General features: G+C 35.2%; 1 protein-coding gene across 1 annotated transcript; it reads right to left on the bottom strand.

Annotated features, from left to right (window-relative positions):
• Positions 1-8603: 8603 nt before the first annotated feature.
• Positions 8604-11989, bottom strand: LOC149531470 (GABA transporter 1-like). Its single transcript, XM_089810068.1, has 7 exons — positions 11760-11989; positions 11450-11680; positions 11130-11227; positions 10859-11045; positions 10048-10178; positions 9291-9527; positions 8604-9080 (listed from the first exon to the last, which is right to left on the bottom strand). Exons 1-7 carry the CDS (start codon positions 11869-11871, stop codon positions 8700-8702), a joined length of 1377 nt encoding a protein of 458 aa, XP_089666194.1. The 5' UTR covers positions 11872-11989; the 3' UTR covers positions 8604-8699.
• Between the last annotated feature and the right edge of the window lie 2557 nt (positions 11990-14546).

The raw sequence follows: 14546 nt of genomic DNA, 5'->3' as shown, positions 1-14546 counted from the left end.
CATGAATAAAATAACAGTAGATTCTAGGGTGGTTTGATCCAGTGGGAGCCCCATGTGGTAGTGGTATTGCTACAGGATCAGTCACCAAGTGGGATATTTTTATTTAGTGTGGAACTTGATTAGTCCCCAAGTGGAAGATTGTTAGATTGTGGTGACTGATCAAGAAAGTACTTACATACTTCATCAATTCTTTGGAGTTCAAGGCATCACCCTGAAAAAAAATTTGGGTTGTGGCCGACGTTGTAGCTGACATATGGCTAACATATGACCAACATGGTGTAACCCTAAAATAACATAAAATACTTGTATAAAAGGGTTTAGGGTTAGGTATTTTTCATTATGTTGTGATGCAAAATTTCTTCTTGTGGCAGTATTGAGCTATAAGGGATTACAGATTGTAATCAAGTTGTAATCATTGGATTGTAATAATATTGGACTTGCAGCTTCGTGGACATAGCCTAGGGATTGGGTGAACCACATTAAATCTTGGTGCCTTGTGTTCATTTCTATGTGATCTATTATTTTCTGTTATTGGTTATATTTTCATGTAGTTTTTTATTTTTGTTCATGGTTTTATCCTAACACATCTATGGTATTGAAATTAAAGTATAACATCTGACCCTCAGGTCATCATAAAGTACACATAATAAGAGTATCAAGTATCTCTTGAATCAAAATAAAAAAGGTATAGACTACAAGCATGAGAGGAACTACATTTCTTTCATGGATCTTGCAAAAATAACATGGAAGGATCTAGTTGTGCCCATCAATTAAGTATCTCCTATGGATGTCATGATCAATGAGGTTGTTCCCATTGTCAAGGATCAATTTGTCACCAAGCTTGTGTCAATCATTAAGGCTCTATACATTGTCATTGTCAAGGCTATGTTCACACCCAATGCTATGATCATTAGGGAGGTTATCTCTATCATTGAGGTTGTGTCTATTGTGGCTCGGGCCTTCACCATGGAAATATCTATTCCCAAGATTGTGAGTCTATCATTGTGTCTTTATCCACCATGGTTGTGTTCATCGTCAAGCATCATGGCTATGTCTATCATTATGGCTATTGCTAATGCCTTCCACTATGGTAGTGTCTATCATGTTCGTTGTTATAGTAGTGTCTATCAAGGCCACATCCATCATCATGGTTTTCTATGTCACCATGATAGTGTCCCTTGGTGAGGCCATGTTGTAGTGTCCCCACTAACTAGGACATTAATACCTGCAAAACCAATGCTAGAATTTATATTATAATAAAATATATTTCACTATTCTGCCCTCTATCCTAACCCAACCTTAGAGACATCTCTAGATTGGGTTACTTAACCCTTAGTTATTCAATCATCTTTTCTAGAGTGCACCCTTTAAGGTTCACATATGCATATGTTGACACCATTAGAATATTCTACCATTATATTTCCTTAAATATGTTGATAGGCTGAAGCACTCGTATATATCATCATCTCTTGATGTTTGGCCAAATAGTTATAATACCTATCTCTAATACCAACACACATATCTTTCCTTAAAAGTTGTTCAAATAGGTATGGTACCTATCTATGATACCAATGCATAAATATTTCCTTAATAATTGGTCAAACAGTTATACTACCCATCTCTGATACCAACATTACATCCATCTCTATTGTGTTAGCCAAACGGGTGGTAATACCCATCTCTAAAACTAACACAAAGAGTTTTCCATTTACTTCATTGTAATTCCAAAATGTGAATGAACCCATTTCTAATACAAAATACATGAAGTGATAACCTTGGATCATTCCATGACATTTGAAATGAATGCCCTCCACCAATTTAAATTGGATCATTTTATAGCATTGGCAATAAATGCCCTCCACCAAGATGTACTCAAATCATGATTTTCATTTAATCTCTTTATTCATTAGACAAGTCTATTGTAATAAAAATAGTTATTTATTACCTTAATTACTAATTCCATATATATATATATATATAGAATTGTATGTAGATCATTATCTTATAATACTAAAGATAAAGAAATGTGACATTAACTATCATTGATTTAAATCTATTTAAATAATTCTCACTTACCTTTGGTGTGTGGGGTCCGAAGCTTTAGCACAACAAGGCCCTACCCTTCTTATTACGATCGTAACTTATATATTTATGTGAGCATCTTTACTATTTCCTTCTCTTTTTTGACCGATATCTTCCTTTACAGATGTTATTGATGTCACTAACATTTTCTGTCCTTGCTACATTTGTAGATGCCACCTTATTTTAACTAGAATGTTCCTTGTATTTGGTGTACGTGGATGCCATGTCACACAATCATCAACCTTCTTTCTTGCAAGATTTTCTTGTTATTGGCTTGTTATTTATGTTTGAGGGTTCTTCTTGTATTCCAAACTTCTATTCGAATATTATCTATCCAATTCCTTCTTTGACTATTCTTTGTTCCTTGATTTATGATGTCCTCCCCCTCTTAATCATGCCTTCCCCACTTATTTATATAAGAGACTTGAGGAGTTGCATCCTTTGTAGGACATATGTTAATTACTATTTACTATTTTAATTATTCCCTTTTCCTAAATGATTCATTTAGTTAAAGTATTGCGTAATTGTTGATATTAGTAATGGGAAATGCAACATATTAAAATATGATCATATATTATTATCTTATTATTTGATAATGATATCATATTGGTCAATGTTGACATTGTGTTAATGTAATTGGTTGATCCCATGAATGCTTAATGGGTCACAATTATCTATTAAGGATAAATTAAATATAGTTGTATTAAAATAATATCTATTTTCACATTAGCCATATGTCAATATGGGTCTTTGACAAATGTCTGTAATTTTGGGTATGTCCATCACCATAGTTATGTCTATAATTGCCATCATTGCCATGTCCAATTCAATGTCCATTTTCATCACTATGCCTATCACCATCATTACCATGTCTATCATCGAGTCTGTATTGGTCATTGTAGTTATGTTTGTTAACATGTCTATATGTGTTCATCATCATCGATGTGTCCACTAATGTCATTTTGTCTATCCTCACCATTGTGTCTGTCACTCTCACCATGTTTGTCACCATCATCATGTCAATCACCATCAATGAGTCTGTGTTTGTTGTTGTAGTTATGTCTATCAACATGCTTGTTACCAAGTCTTTGTCTATCACTCTCATTGTTTTTGTTTCCATCCTTGTGTCCATCATCGAGTTTGTATCTATCACCATCATTTTCTATCATCATTGTCAAGTCTATGTTTGTCACCATTGAGTCTTTGTCCTCATTGTCATTGTGTCCATTGTCATCATCATGGATATGTTTGTTGTTGTCATCATAGTCATAGTTGTGCCCATCGTCTTTGTGGTTGTCTCCATCACCATTGTCGCTATGTCCATCATAGTGGCTATTCATGTCGTCATGTATATTACTAAGGAGATGTATTTTGTAGAGGTTATGCTCATCATCAAAGTTCTATATACCACAGAAGCTCTATTCACAGCTGAACCTATGTCTATCGTTGAGGTTCTATCTGCCAATAAAGTATTCTCCATTAAGGCTCTCTCTGCCAAGGTACTCATGGTCAAGGTTCCCTTTTCCAAGTTACTCTTCGTCAAGATTCCCTTCATTGAGATACTCCTTGTTGAGGCTCCCTTTGTCTAGGCACATTGGTTAATTGAATGCACAACCTACGTACTACAACATCTACATATTGTCATCAAGTCTCTTTCCATTGGGGCTCCCTTCAATGAAGTGCTCACGATTGTGATTCCCTTCTACGAGATAATCATGATCGATGTTCCCTTCACTAAGGTACTCTTTGCCAAGGCTTTGTCTATTGGAAATATTCTATGGGGTTTATCCAAAGGGCATTTTCAAGTCAGGAATATAATAGGGGTTGCTTTGGTCATGTTGGTAACTAAGTTTTTGCTAGCATCAACATCTATGCCTATGACCATACCCAAAGAGATTTTTGAACATGACAACATAAAGGATTTCATTAATTGGCATCATTGGCATCATAGTAAAGAGTATGGCAGAGTTAATATTAGATTGGCGCATCATAAGTTGTATGATTGTGTGTTGCAACAAATGTTTGATGTCAACTCACATGCTCTAGTTGTGCATTTGATTCAAGATCCAGGAATTTATGGTTTGGATTGGACATCGAATTACTTGTCTATAATCTTTGGGCAGTGAGGATTTATAATGTCCCCAATTTTTAATAAAATGTTTAATCAAGTTAATTAACAAAATGGTCTTAAAACTCAAATAATATCATGAGGACTTATTTAATTAATTGATTTAATAAATAAAGGGGTGCACTCTTTATTTTATTTTGATGTAACTTGTCAGCCTATCAGCATTTTTGTAATCCTCCGGTAAGCTTCCTTGAAGCCCTTTATAAGGCCATCTTGTAGGTTGTTTTAGGTATGCAATTTGGATTATTTTATTGTATGCAAATTCCTATTGGAGTTCTCTGAAATTTTCCATTTCAGAAGTGAGAGATCTTCCCTATTTGGTTTTTATAGTTTTAGTGGTATTCAACCCCACCCTATTCTATCCTCCATTCTACTTGTTTGGCTCTAGCACGTCTGAGATAATATTGAGAGTTGTCTATAATTTATTACATCTCTATATGTGGATTACATTAGGTATCTGGTGAATATTTGGCATTAAGTATCTACCTTTCTTGTGGCCTTCACCTCCCTTTTTTTCGCCTTCATATTCCTCTTGCACGACCTCATGTTCCCTCCGGCATGGCATTAGGTTCCCTCTAACGCGGCCTCAACTCTCTCCAATGTGGTCTTAGCTCCCTTTGACATGGCCTCTTGTTCCCTTTGACAGTGGCCTTGACTCCTCAATGTCACCTTGACTCCCTTTGACATGGCCTCGGCTCCCTCTGACGCAACCTCAGGCTCCCTTTTGCATGACCTTTTCTCTTTGGTGGTTTCCTTCAAGCACTTGTCCCTCAGGTGCTTTCCATCAAGTCGTTTCCCTTGGGCACTTGTCCCCAGGGTGGTTCCCTTTGGGCACTTGTTCCTTGGGTGGTTTCCATCAAGTGATTTTCCTTGGGTGGTTTCTCTCAAGTGGATTTCCTTAGATGGTTTCCATCAAGTACTTACTCTTAGGTGTGTTGGCGAGAACACTACATTTAAGGCATGGAAAAAGTATTCTCTCAACATTCTAGATCCCTTGTAAAATAAGGATGAAATATACAAAAGGGTGATCACAAATGTTGAAGTGGCCAAGCTTGAGAGTGATGATATTGTGTTTCAAGCCAAGCATGTCAGGACCCTGATGTTGAGTTGGATCACCAAGCCCTTTTCCCATGGATCTTATACTAAAGAGGTTGCAATTAGTAGCTTTGCACAACCAAACAAAGGTAATGGAAAAAATGTTACAAGCCCTACATAGGGGACGACTATACCAATAAATTTTAGAACTGTATATGGGCATGAGAGGGAGGTTTCCTTTGAGCACATGGACGTGAAGGTTTTTGGGAAATGAAAGAAGAGGAAGGCCTCATTTTATGAGGAACAACTTGTAGGAGAAAAAGTCACACCCTAAAGGTCAATAACAAAGAAGACAAAACAAGTCTCATGTTGATAATGCCTTAACCTTCCAAGGGGAAGGTATATAGGAGAAATAAGGGATGTGTCACTCTGTATTTAATGATGGGATCCATTCTAGAGGAAGAGGAGGAAGATCTAGAGGATAATGTTCCTTTGATAAGGAGAATGTGTCAAAGTGTGGTGGCAATAGAGGAAAGGAGGTGGAAGATCCAAACATATACTCCATCTAAAAAGGACCAACCCGTACAAATTGATGAGCCTATAAACCTGGAACAAGCTAGCATGAAGGAAAAATAGGGGTCTAATGTGATTAATCTTGAAGATTTCAACTTTACCCTAGAGAAACAAGTGGAAGTAAAGGAGGCTCTCCCTTCAGTTACACCTATTATGGAATGAGTAAAGATGATACTCGAAAAGAAGGGGAGATAAGGGAAGAGAGACTTGATAAGGATTCCAAGGGTAATGAATCCCAAAAAGTGCAATCTATAGAAGAGATTCCATCACATCCTCTAGAGAAACCAAAAACTCCACCACCTCATTCTCTAGAATAGGAAGAAGAAATTCCTCCTATGTCTCTAGAGACAAAGAAAGAGGAGAAGACAATCAAGGATGATACATGTACTAAGAAAACATCACATATGCCTTCAGAAGATCAAGTACAAGACGACAAGCCTCAACCCACTCTACCCAAGTAGCTAGAAGAAACTATAGTGCAGACATGGGAGAAGGAAATAGAGGTGAGAGTAGAGAAATTGGTAGAGAAGGGGAAAGAGGTTGAGCAAACCAAGATTTTATCTCTTGAGAAAAAAGAATTATCATCACATGGACCTATTTGGTTGTAGAAGGCTTTCCAACTAAGGATGAGAATGTATACAACCATTAAGGGTGTAGACATACTCTTGATGGGTGAATCCTTCCAATTACCCATGGCCATCATAGATTGTCTGGAAATTTCTTGTGTGACATGATCAAAGGGGTAAGTGGAAAGCTCCAATTGTGATTCCTTCCACTCAAGGAGATATAGCCAACCTCACCCCAGAGGACTACGAAATTGAAGAGATGGATCTTGGGTATTGTACATGAGAAGTTGGAAAGGCATTAACTACAATGCAAGTGAAACATTTTTTAAATGCATGAACAAGGACAAAGAAGAGAGCCAAGCCCTTCAAAAGCAAAATGAGGCTCTAAAGAATTTTGTTACAAAGATAGTGTGTCCCATTGACTCTGCTAATCTAGAAATTACATTGAAGGTTGCACTAAAACAATAAGCCCCTTCATCTATTCATTCAAATTCTTTTTTAGAAGACTACTCCCAATGGAGGCATAGTTTTGCATATTTCATAGAAGAATGTATAGGAGAGACAATACAGATTTTGGGAATTATTTCAAACATCGCTTATCATGGTCTTAAATGATAACCATAACATTTTAGATTATTTAAGTGCTATCACTCATAATTTACCACTCTAATTGAAAATTTGATTAATAAAGTTATTTTGACAATGTATATGTGATTTGTAAATTTTGTATTGTTTTCATAAGGATATCTATGGATATGTTATTTTTATTGGGGAGTTATTTTTGTTCCAGAGTTGTTTTTCCATGTGTTATTTCATATGTAGTATTGTTTCTAGCATTATTTTCATGGGGTTATTTTGTCCTAGAATTTCCAAAGTTCATATTGATGATTGTAAGTGATTTCCTGATTATCTGAATAAATGTCTTTGCATAACCTTTCTTGATAAGTAGGAGATATTTTCCATATCTAGTAAAATTGTGATATTGCTATTAGGATTTAACTATGTAATTTTTGAGTCAAACTCATTAACCCATGTTTCATGAGTAGTGATTCAAAATGAATCCATCTCTCATTAGAATACATGGAATACTTAACACTAATTGGATCTAGGTGATACTCACAGAGGTGAAGCATTGGAACTTCCTAGGAGGTCACCCATCCCAGTACTATTCCAACTTGAGCGTACTTAACTACAGAGTTTCCTCTATGGTTAAACCCACTCTACTTGCAACCCCACTTGCCAAACGTTTACCAAGTGTTGTGCCTTATGAACCATTCATTAGAAAGCCCCTTAAGCTCGTCAATTGATAAATAGGAGATATTTTCTATAGCAAGTCAAATTGTGAAAGCTATCAGGATTTAACTATGTAGTTTGAGTCAACGACACGAATCATGAGTAGCGATTCGACACAAATTCATAACTCATGAGAACAAATGGAACACTTAGCACTCATTGGATCTAGGTGACACTCACTGAGGTGAAACACTGAGACTTCCAAGGAGATCACCATCCCAGTACTACTCCAGCTTGAGCATGCTTAACTAAAGAGTTTCCTCCATGGTTAAACCCACTCTACTTGCAACCCCATTTGCAAAACCTCGACCAAGTGTTGTGCCTTATGAACCATTCATTAGAAAGCTCCTTAAGCTCATCAATTGATAAGTAGGGGATATTTTTCGTAGCAAGTCAAATTGTGATATTGCTATGAGGATTTGTGTAGTTTTTGAGTCAAACTCATTGACCCGTGTTTCATAAGTAGTAATTCAACATACCTTCATCTCTCATGAGAATAAATGGAACACTTAGCACTCGCTGGATCTAGGTGATGCTCACAAAGATGAGTCACACTCTCTGAACCATAATAAAATGAGAAAAAACAATAAAAAGAAAAAAATAGTTTTTAAATAAAGTCTAACATAGTTAAGTGGCCGATTGCTCAAATTTGAAAACACACCTCCAAAATTACATGCGAATAAACTAAACAAAAACACTAAAAACACCACCTACAAACTCTAAATTCTTCTAAGTACTTTTAAAATCTGTCATAGTAGAGTTGAGGATCTGACAAGTCTTAATAAATTATAATGCTATGTAAAACTGAAACATAAAACCTATTTTGCATGCTAATAGAACACTGGCCCAAAATGCAGTGGTGACATTTCGTGGTCACCGATTTACATATTCATATTCTTGCTCCACAGAGCTTTGACACTAGCAACGCCAATTAAGTTTTGTAATTGTTAGATTAATCAGTCTTTTCATATCAATTACAATGGAAGAAATCATACAATTCCACGGAAGAAAAATAGTATAAATCATATATTTGCGAAAAGTTTATAATTGTTGGCATCTAGGGTGATCTGACGAATAGCTGCCACAGATCCCAAAACGGTCATTACAGAAAATGCTACAGCAATAATGTTATTGACCCAGAATATTATGCCTCTCTTGGAAGGTCTGAAAGTCAGGTTGTAGCAAACCATAGGTAAAACAAAGTCCAGTGGCAAAAACCCAAAAGCACCCAGCACCGCATTAACATCTCCAAAGAAAGGAAGCATTGCAGCCAAAAGTATGACACTCGCTACTGCTACACTCCTTAAAATCAACCTGGGTATCAGATTTCGTAGAGAAAATCTACCCATTTTCACATCTGCAGATTGCCCTTCTAGAACTTCAAATGTTGGTTGCATGTATACCTGCCAGATTCAGTCATAAAAGCAATCAATTCAGTTTCTTGATCATCGCTTGCCAATTTATTAATTGATTTTAGCTAATCCCTTTAAAAGCTTGTAAAGAAGTTCTTCTACCCTCAAGCATTTAACCCATATTATTTTCTTTAAGGCATTTCAAATCTTTGTTGATTTGATAATTGAACAATTTAATAACAAGTTTTTCAGTTCTCTAACCATTCCAACCGCAGAACCTTGGAAAAGCACAAACATGTTAGCCATGAGTAGAAACCATTTGGGAAGAAACGGAGGCCCCTCAGATGGTACAAAATTGCTAAATATATTTCCCTCTGCTTTATTGCCAAATGCCCAGTATCCTGAAATCGCCACTGAGTTGAATGTGGAAACCACCACAACATAACATATAGACAATCCTTTGAACATCTTTCCTGATACAGGAGGTGCCAGAGTTGCCTGCAAATATTATGCTCAGTGAGGCCTATAATTCTACCTTAGAATACAGTAATTGTTTTCTTTATTCATATATGTAAGAAAATGCTGTACACTTAGTCAAGAGTGGTTAACAATGTATAAAATGTTCGAACATAAATGTAATATCAAAATAATTTCTTTTGTCTGTTCAGATATTGTTATCAATATTCAATTGTGTAGTAGATTTAAGTCAAATTTATTGACTAGTGTATCATAAATAGCGATTTTAAAGAACATACCTTTTATAAGAATATATAGTATACATAACATTCATTTAAATAGAATTACCTACTCCAAAATAGACTGACTGTTGTAATGGTTGCCTCTTACTACTATAAACTATCTAAATTAACAGATGATTTTAGTGGGTACCACTGAAAGCTTTATAGGGTAGACTAGTCATTACAATCTCTCATTTTAAAAGAGAATCACTAGAACTTACCTGAATTCCTGAAATGACTCTCACGAAAAGTGGTAGCAATAGACAATCACTAGAACTTACCTGAATTTCTGGAATGATTCCATTACCAAAAGTCGTAGCAATGATTGAAAAAGAATTCAACGCTGCAAAAAGTTTGCTTCTTGAACCACCAACCAAAGAATAATCCTTCTCAGGTTCTTTTTTTGAAAAACCTGCTAGATATGAAACAAAACTTTATTAACTTCTATAATTAACCTCCATTCAGACATCTAGAGATTCAAGATCTGCATTAACATAAGGAAAGGTCAAACTATGTTAGCTTAGATGGGATGGCCCAAATGATTATAATGTAACTGACAAAGTGTCATTTTTTTATGAGATTGGTTTGGTGTAGAAAACAAAAATGAGAAATACAGAGAACTGTAAGACTGGTTTTTAACATTTGTCGAAGTTATAGTTTGCAAATTCTTCGAGTTGAGTTGCTGAGTATTCTCTTTTTTTTTGCTAAGTGAGTACTCGCAAGTTTAATTCTCATGCTTTTGTATACGCAAAAAATCATAAGTACAAATGTCAATGCAAGTAAGATGTTGGGTGAAATGTGTGTTTCACATGCTTGTTTGTAATTAAAAAATATGTTTCTTTAAGAGATTTTAATTTTTAATTCTTTCTAAATTGTCAAATTTTTGCCAAATTTTTCTCCCAATTTTTGCTGAATTGAAAATTTTGACCTTACAATTAAATCTGCAAACTACGCTCAAAACTATACTATCAACAAAAGATGTCCCACAACTATAAATTTTGTATGAATTGTGGACAATTCTACCCAAATTATATAATAGCTTTCTTTAAGCTAACCTCAAACAAAAGTGAAGTGAATCAATTAGTTACAAACCTGCATGAATAGAACCAATCACTACACAGATACTGTAAGCGAAGCAGAGAACAAAGGACACAAGATTAACATGTCTCAGAGAATGAAATGAAGGCATCTGAGCCAGAATCAACATCAATCCTCCAAAGCAAATGATAAATTCATATAGCTTCATTTCTCCATCTGGATGATAAATGGTGTATATAGACTGCAAAACAGAAGGAAGCATTAATGGCAAACATCAACATCACTCTTCAAAAGTCATAAGATTGCAGGATACGTATTTAAAGACCTTCAGAGTCTGCCCACCGAGCAGGGCGCCCCCTATAACAGATCCATAGCATACTACAAACTGTATAGGCCCTACAAGGAACTTAGCCCACATGGGTCCTGCGACAAATTATATAACAAGGCCATTACAAATGTTGAAAAGTGAAGAATATCAGTATTATTGAATTTTGTTTTTGAATTCAATTGTGTAGGTTTCTTAGCATCAATATTTTGGATCACACTCCATGATTCATCATAGAATGAGAGAGAAAAATAATAAAGAAAGAAATATTAAGAAGAATAGTAAAGAAAGAAATATAATGTTAATATCAGTATTCGTACCCATAACATGATAGCTGACATCTCTGAACCTCAATTGCCTGTTCCCCTGCAATTCCAAACGCTCAAGCACCAGGGAAAGGAGATTGTATGAATAGAAAGTGACCACTGCTCCAACAGTGAGGCATATTACTCCTGCAGCCCATCCAAGAGAGGCAAAAGCAAATGGCAAGCTGAGAAGTGAAGGGGCCACTATGGAAGTTGTCAAATGAAAGCCAGCATGAATCCATGTTCCTGCAAATCGTGAAAATCCTCTTCAGCTCCATCTATACTGACACATTTATCGTTATAAAAATTGAGAAATTGAATATACCTTTGGATTCTAAGACAAAGAGGGCGCCTGCATCTAAAGGTTGGACCTTTGTTGTGTCCTTGGAATCTCCTTCCCTATTAACAGAACCCAGCTCAGTACTCATGACAGACATTTCGAATATTTGAAGCTAATATCTTTCTGCTGCAAATGTTTCCAAATTTCATTACGAAGGATGACCACAGCTACGTTGACCTTTGATGGAAAAAATTAGTGGTAGGACATGGTGGAATAATGTTTCCAAATTTCATTGAAGGATGACCACAGCTACGTTGACCTTGATAGAAAAAATGAGTGGTAGGACATGGTGGAATAATGTTTCCAAATTTCATTGAAGGATGACCACAGCTATGTTGACCTTCGATAGAAAAAATGAGTGGTAGGACATGGTGGAATAATGTTTCCAAATTTCATTGAAGGATGACCACAGCTACGTTGACCTTTGATGGAAAAAATGAGTGGTAGGACAATGTGGAATAATGTTTCCAAATTTTATTGAAGGATGACCACAGCTACGTTGACTTTCAATAGAAAAAATGAGTGGTAGGACATGGTGGAATAATGTTTCCAAATTTCATTGAATGATGACCACAGCCACATTGACCTTCAATAGAAAAAATGAGTAGTAGGACATTGTGGAATATAGTATTGCTATTGATCCTTGCATGAGTTGAATCATGGTTACATAGTAGAACTGTATTATCATTAAAAATTGAATTGTATTATCATTAAAAATTGAATTAGTTTTGTTTTGTAATGTTGTAATAATTAGTTTATTATATTAATTAATTTTTTATTTTAATTAATATGAATATTTTATTAATAATAAATTAAAAAGAAAAAATGTTAGTTTCAAATTTTTATAAACAGTACGTTGTTGTATTAATAATAAAAATTATTAAATAAACATGTCATATATTTATTTGCATGATTTCTCATTTATCTATAAGAAATATAATAATTTTTGAATAAAATAATAAATAATATTGTACTTTAGTAATTAAGCATATCTCAAACATTTCTATTTTGCAATTTTTGAACTTCTATGTTTTCATGATGTATGCTAGTGATGGGGAGCACATGTCCACTGGTGAGCCCCAAACATCAACTGTAGAACCCCTACCAAAGAGGTTCCACTACACAGAAACCTATTATTATCAAGACCATAGCATGGGAAGGAAGCTAAAATAAGGACGCGACTATCCTCCCTACAAACTGTATAGTTGACCAAATTTCAAAAAATCAAAAACATCAACTTTTCTGCAAATTTCAGCATTTGATCTTCATGATCTACATAGTTTCTAGTCGAAAACAACAAAAATATTGAAAAAAAATCACAAAGTTTTCGTGAATCCAGAAAAAAAAAAAAAGTTAGACTTTGTTTTGTCTTTAGTATATTTTATCTGGAGATTAGTGTGTCCCCTAAAATAACAAGGCTTCCAAAGTTAGCTATGGGTCCCGACACATATCTAATAGGGTGGACCATGAAAAGAGCCAAAGCGACACTTTTTCTAAAGGGTGGAAACATGTTTTAGTAGGTGGTTGCAAGAGGGAGGTGGAAGAAGAGGCTATGCAACAGTGTGCAAGAACTAAGGAGGGAATGACTATCTAGATTCCTAACGTTGTTGTTGATCATATTGTGTCTTTGATGAACAATAGTTTAGTCGGTTTCTTTTAATTCAAACCAACCATTGTTATGAACAAGAAGTGAGTCTCTTAGAGATGGAAACTTAAGGGAATTGTTGCGAATAGTGCAATGCATGGTGCCTTATTTCTTTTCAAATTTACAACTTGATAGGCATGCGTATTGTTTTGTCAAGATCACAAACTTATAGGAAATAGCTTCTCTCCCTGTATAGATGGAAGTTGAGTTTTGACCATGTTGTTGATCTAAGTCAAGCAAACTCCTTGGGGGTTCCTATGTTGAGTCTCCTATTTGAATTATGGAATGAGCAATTTTTTTTGGATTGGTAGCACATTTGGCAACTACAATTCCATATTAAGTCTAATCCTTTAGAATATGTTATTTTTATGCGAAAAGATAATAAATGAACGATCCATTACATATATATAAAGTAAAAATGATTATATCAATTGTCCAATCTTTTCTATTTCCAATTATGAAGAACTAACATTTTAGTAATTATTTAAACTTACAATTCAATTTGAAAATTAGTTATAAAAATATAAAAATCTAATTTATCAAACATTGTTAGATATCTGAGAGGGATGGGGGTGAATCAGTTATAACTAGTTATCTAACATGCCTTAAAATATTTTGCACCAATTCAAACTCCGTAAACATCCAAATTAATAATTCAAAAATAAGATATATCATCACAATTCAAACTTATGAAACTTTGCATCAAACTATCATCTTACTATTCCTTACTATATTGAGTATCAGAGTAATCATTTAGCTTATACTAAGTTGCAACAATAAACAATTAGAATGAAATAAACTTGCAAAGCAAAAGTCATTCAACATTTTGATGCAGAAGCATCCTAGGCTTGTTGGAAATCCTGCAGGATGGTGTGGTTTGACCTCGGAGTTGGTGGACTGGGTCACCAAAGGAGTGGTGCTCGGTCATTATTGGGTATAGTGTTGGTCGAGGTGCTCGGTCATTGAAGGGGCTTGGTCACTGAAGGTTCTTAGCACATACTAGTGTTTGGCATATACTAGTGCTTGACATATACTATTGCTCTGTAATGTTGTTGCTCAACAATGTTGTTGCTTGGCAATGCTTATGGGAGCTCAATGATGCTTATGGTTTTGCTAATGCTCATCAA

This window comes from Cupressus sempervirens, chromosome 11 (assembly GCF_028749045.1).
Source record: "Cupressus sempervirens isolate cs-2001-9-10 chromosome 11, ASM2874904v1, whole genome shotgun sequence".
Lineage (NCBI taxonomy): Eukaryota > Viridiplantae > Streptophyta > Pinopsida > Cupressales > Cupressaceae > Cupressus > Cupressus sempervirens.
This window is presented reverse-complemented; position numbering and strand designations above follow the sequence as displayed.

Excerpts from the sequence above, each read along its gene's own strand:
- LOC149531470 (XM_089810068.1), bottom strand. The coding sequence starts at position 11,871 with ATGTCTGTCATGAGTACTGAGCTGGGTTCTGTTAATAGGGAAGGAGAT. Across the intron at positions 11,681-11,759 it reads CTTTGTCTTAGAATCCAAAG|GAACATGGATTCATGCTGGC; the intron begins GTATATTCAATT and ends CACGATTTGCAG. Across the intron at positions 9,081-9,290 it reads AAGGTTCTGCGGTTGGAATG|GTATACATGCAACCAACATT; the intron begins GTTAGAGAACTG and ends TGAATCTGGCAG.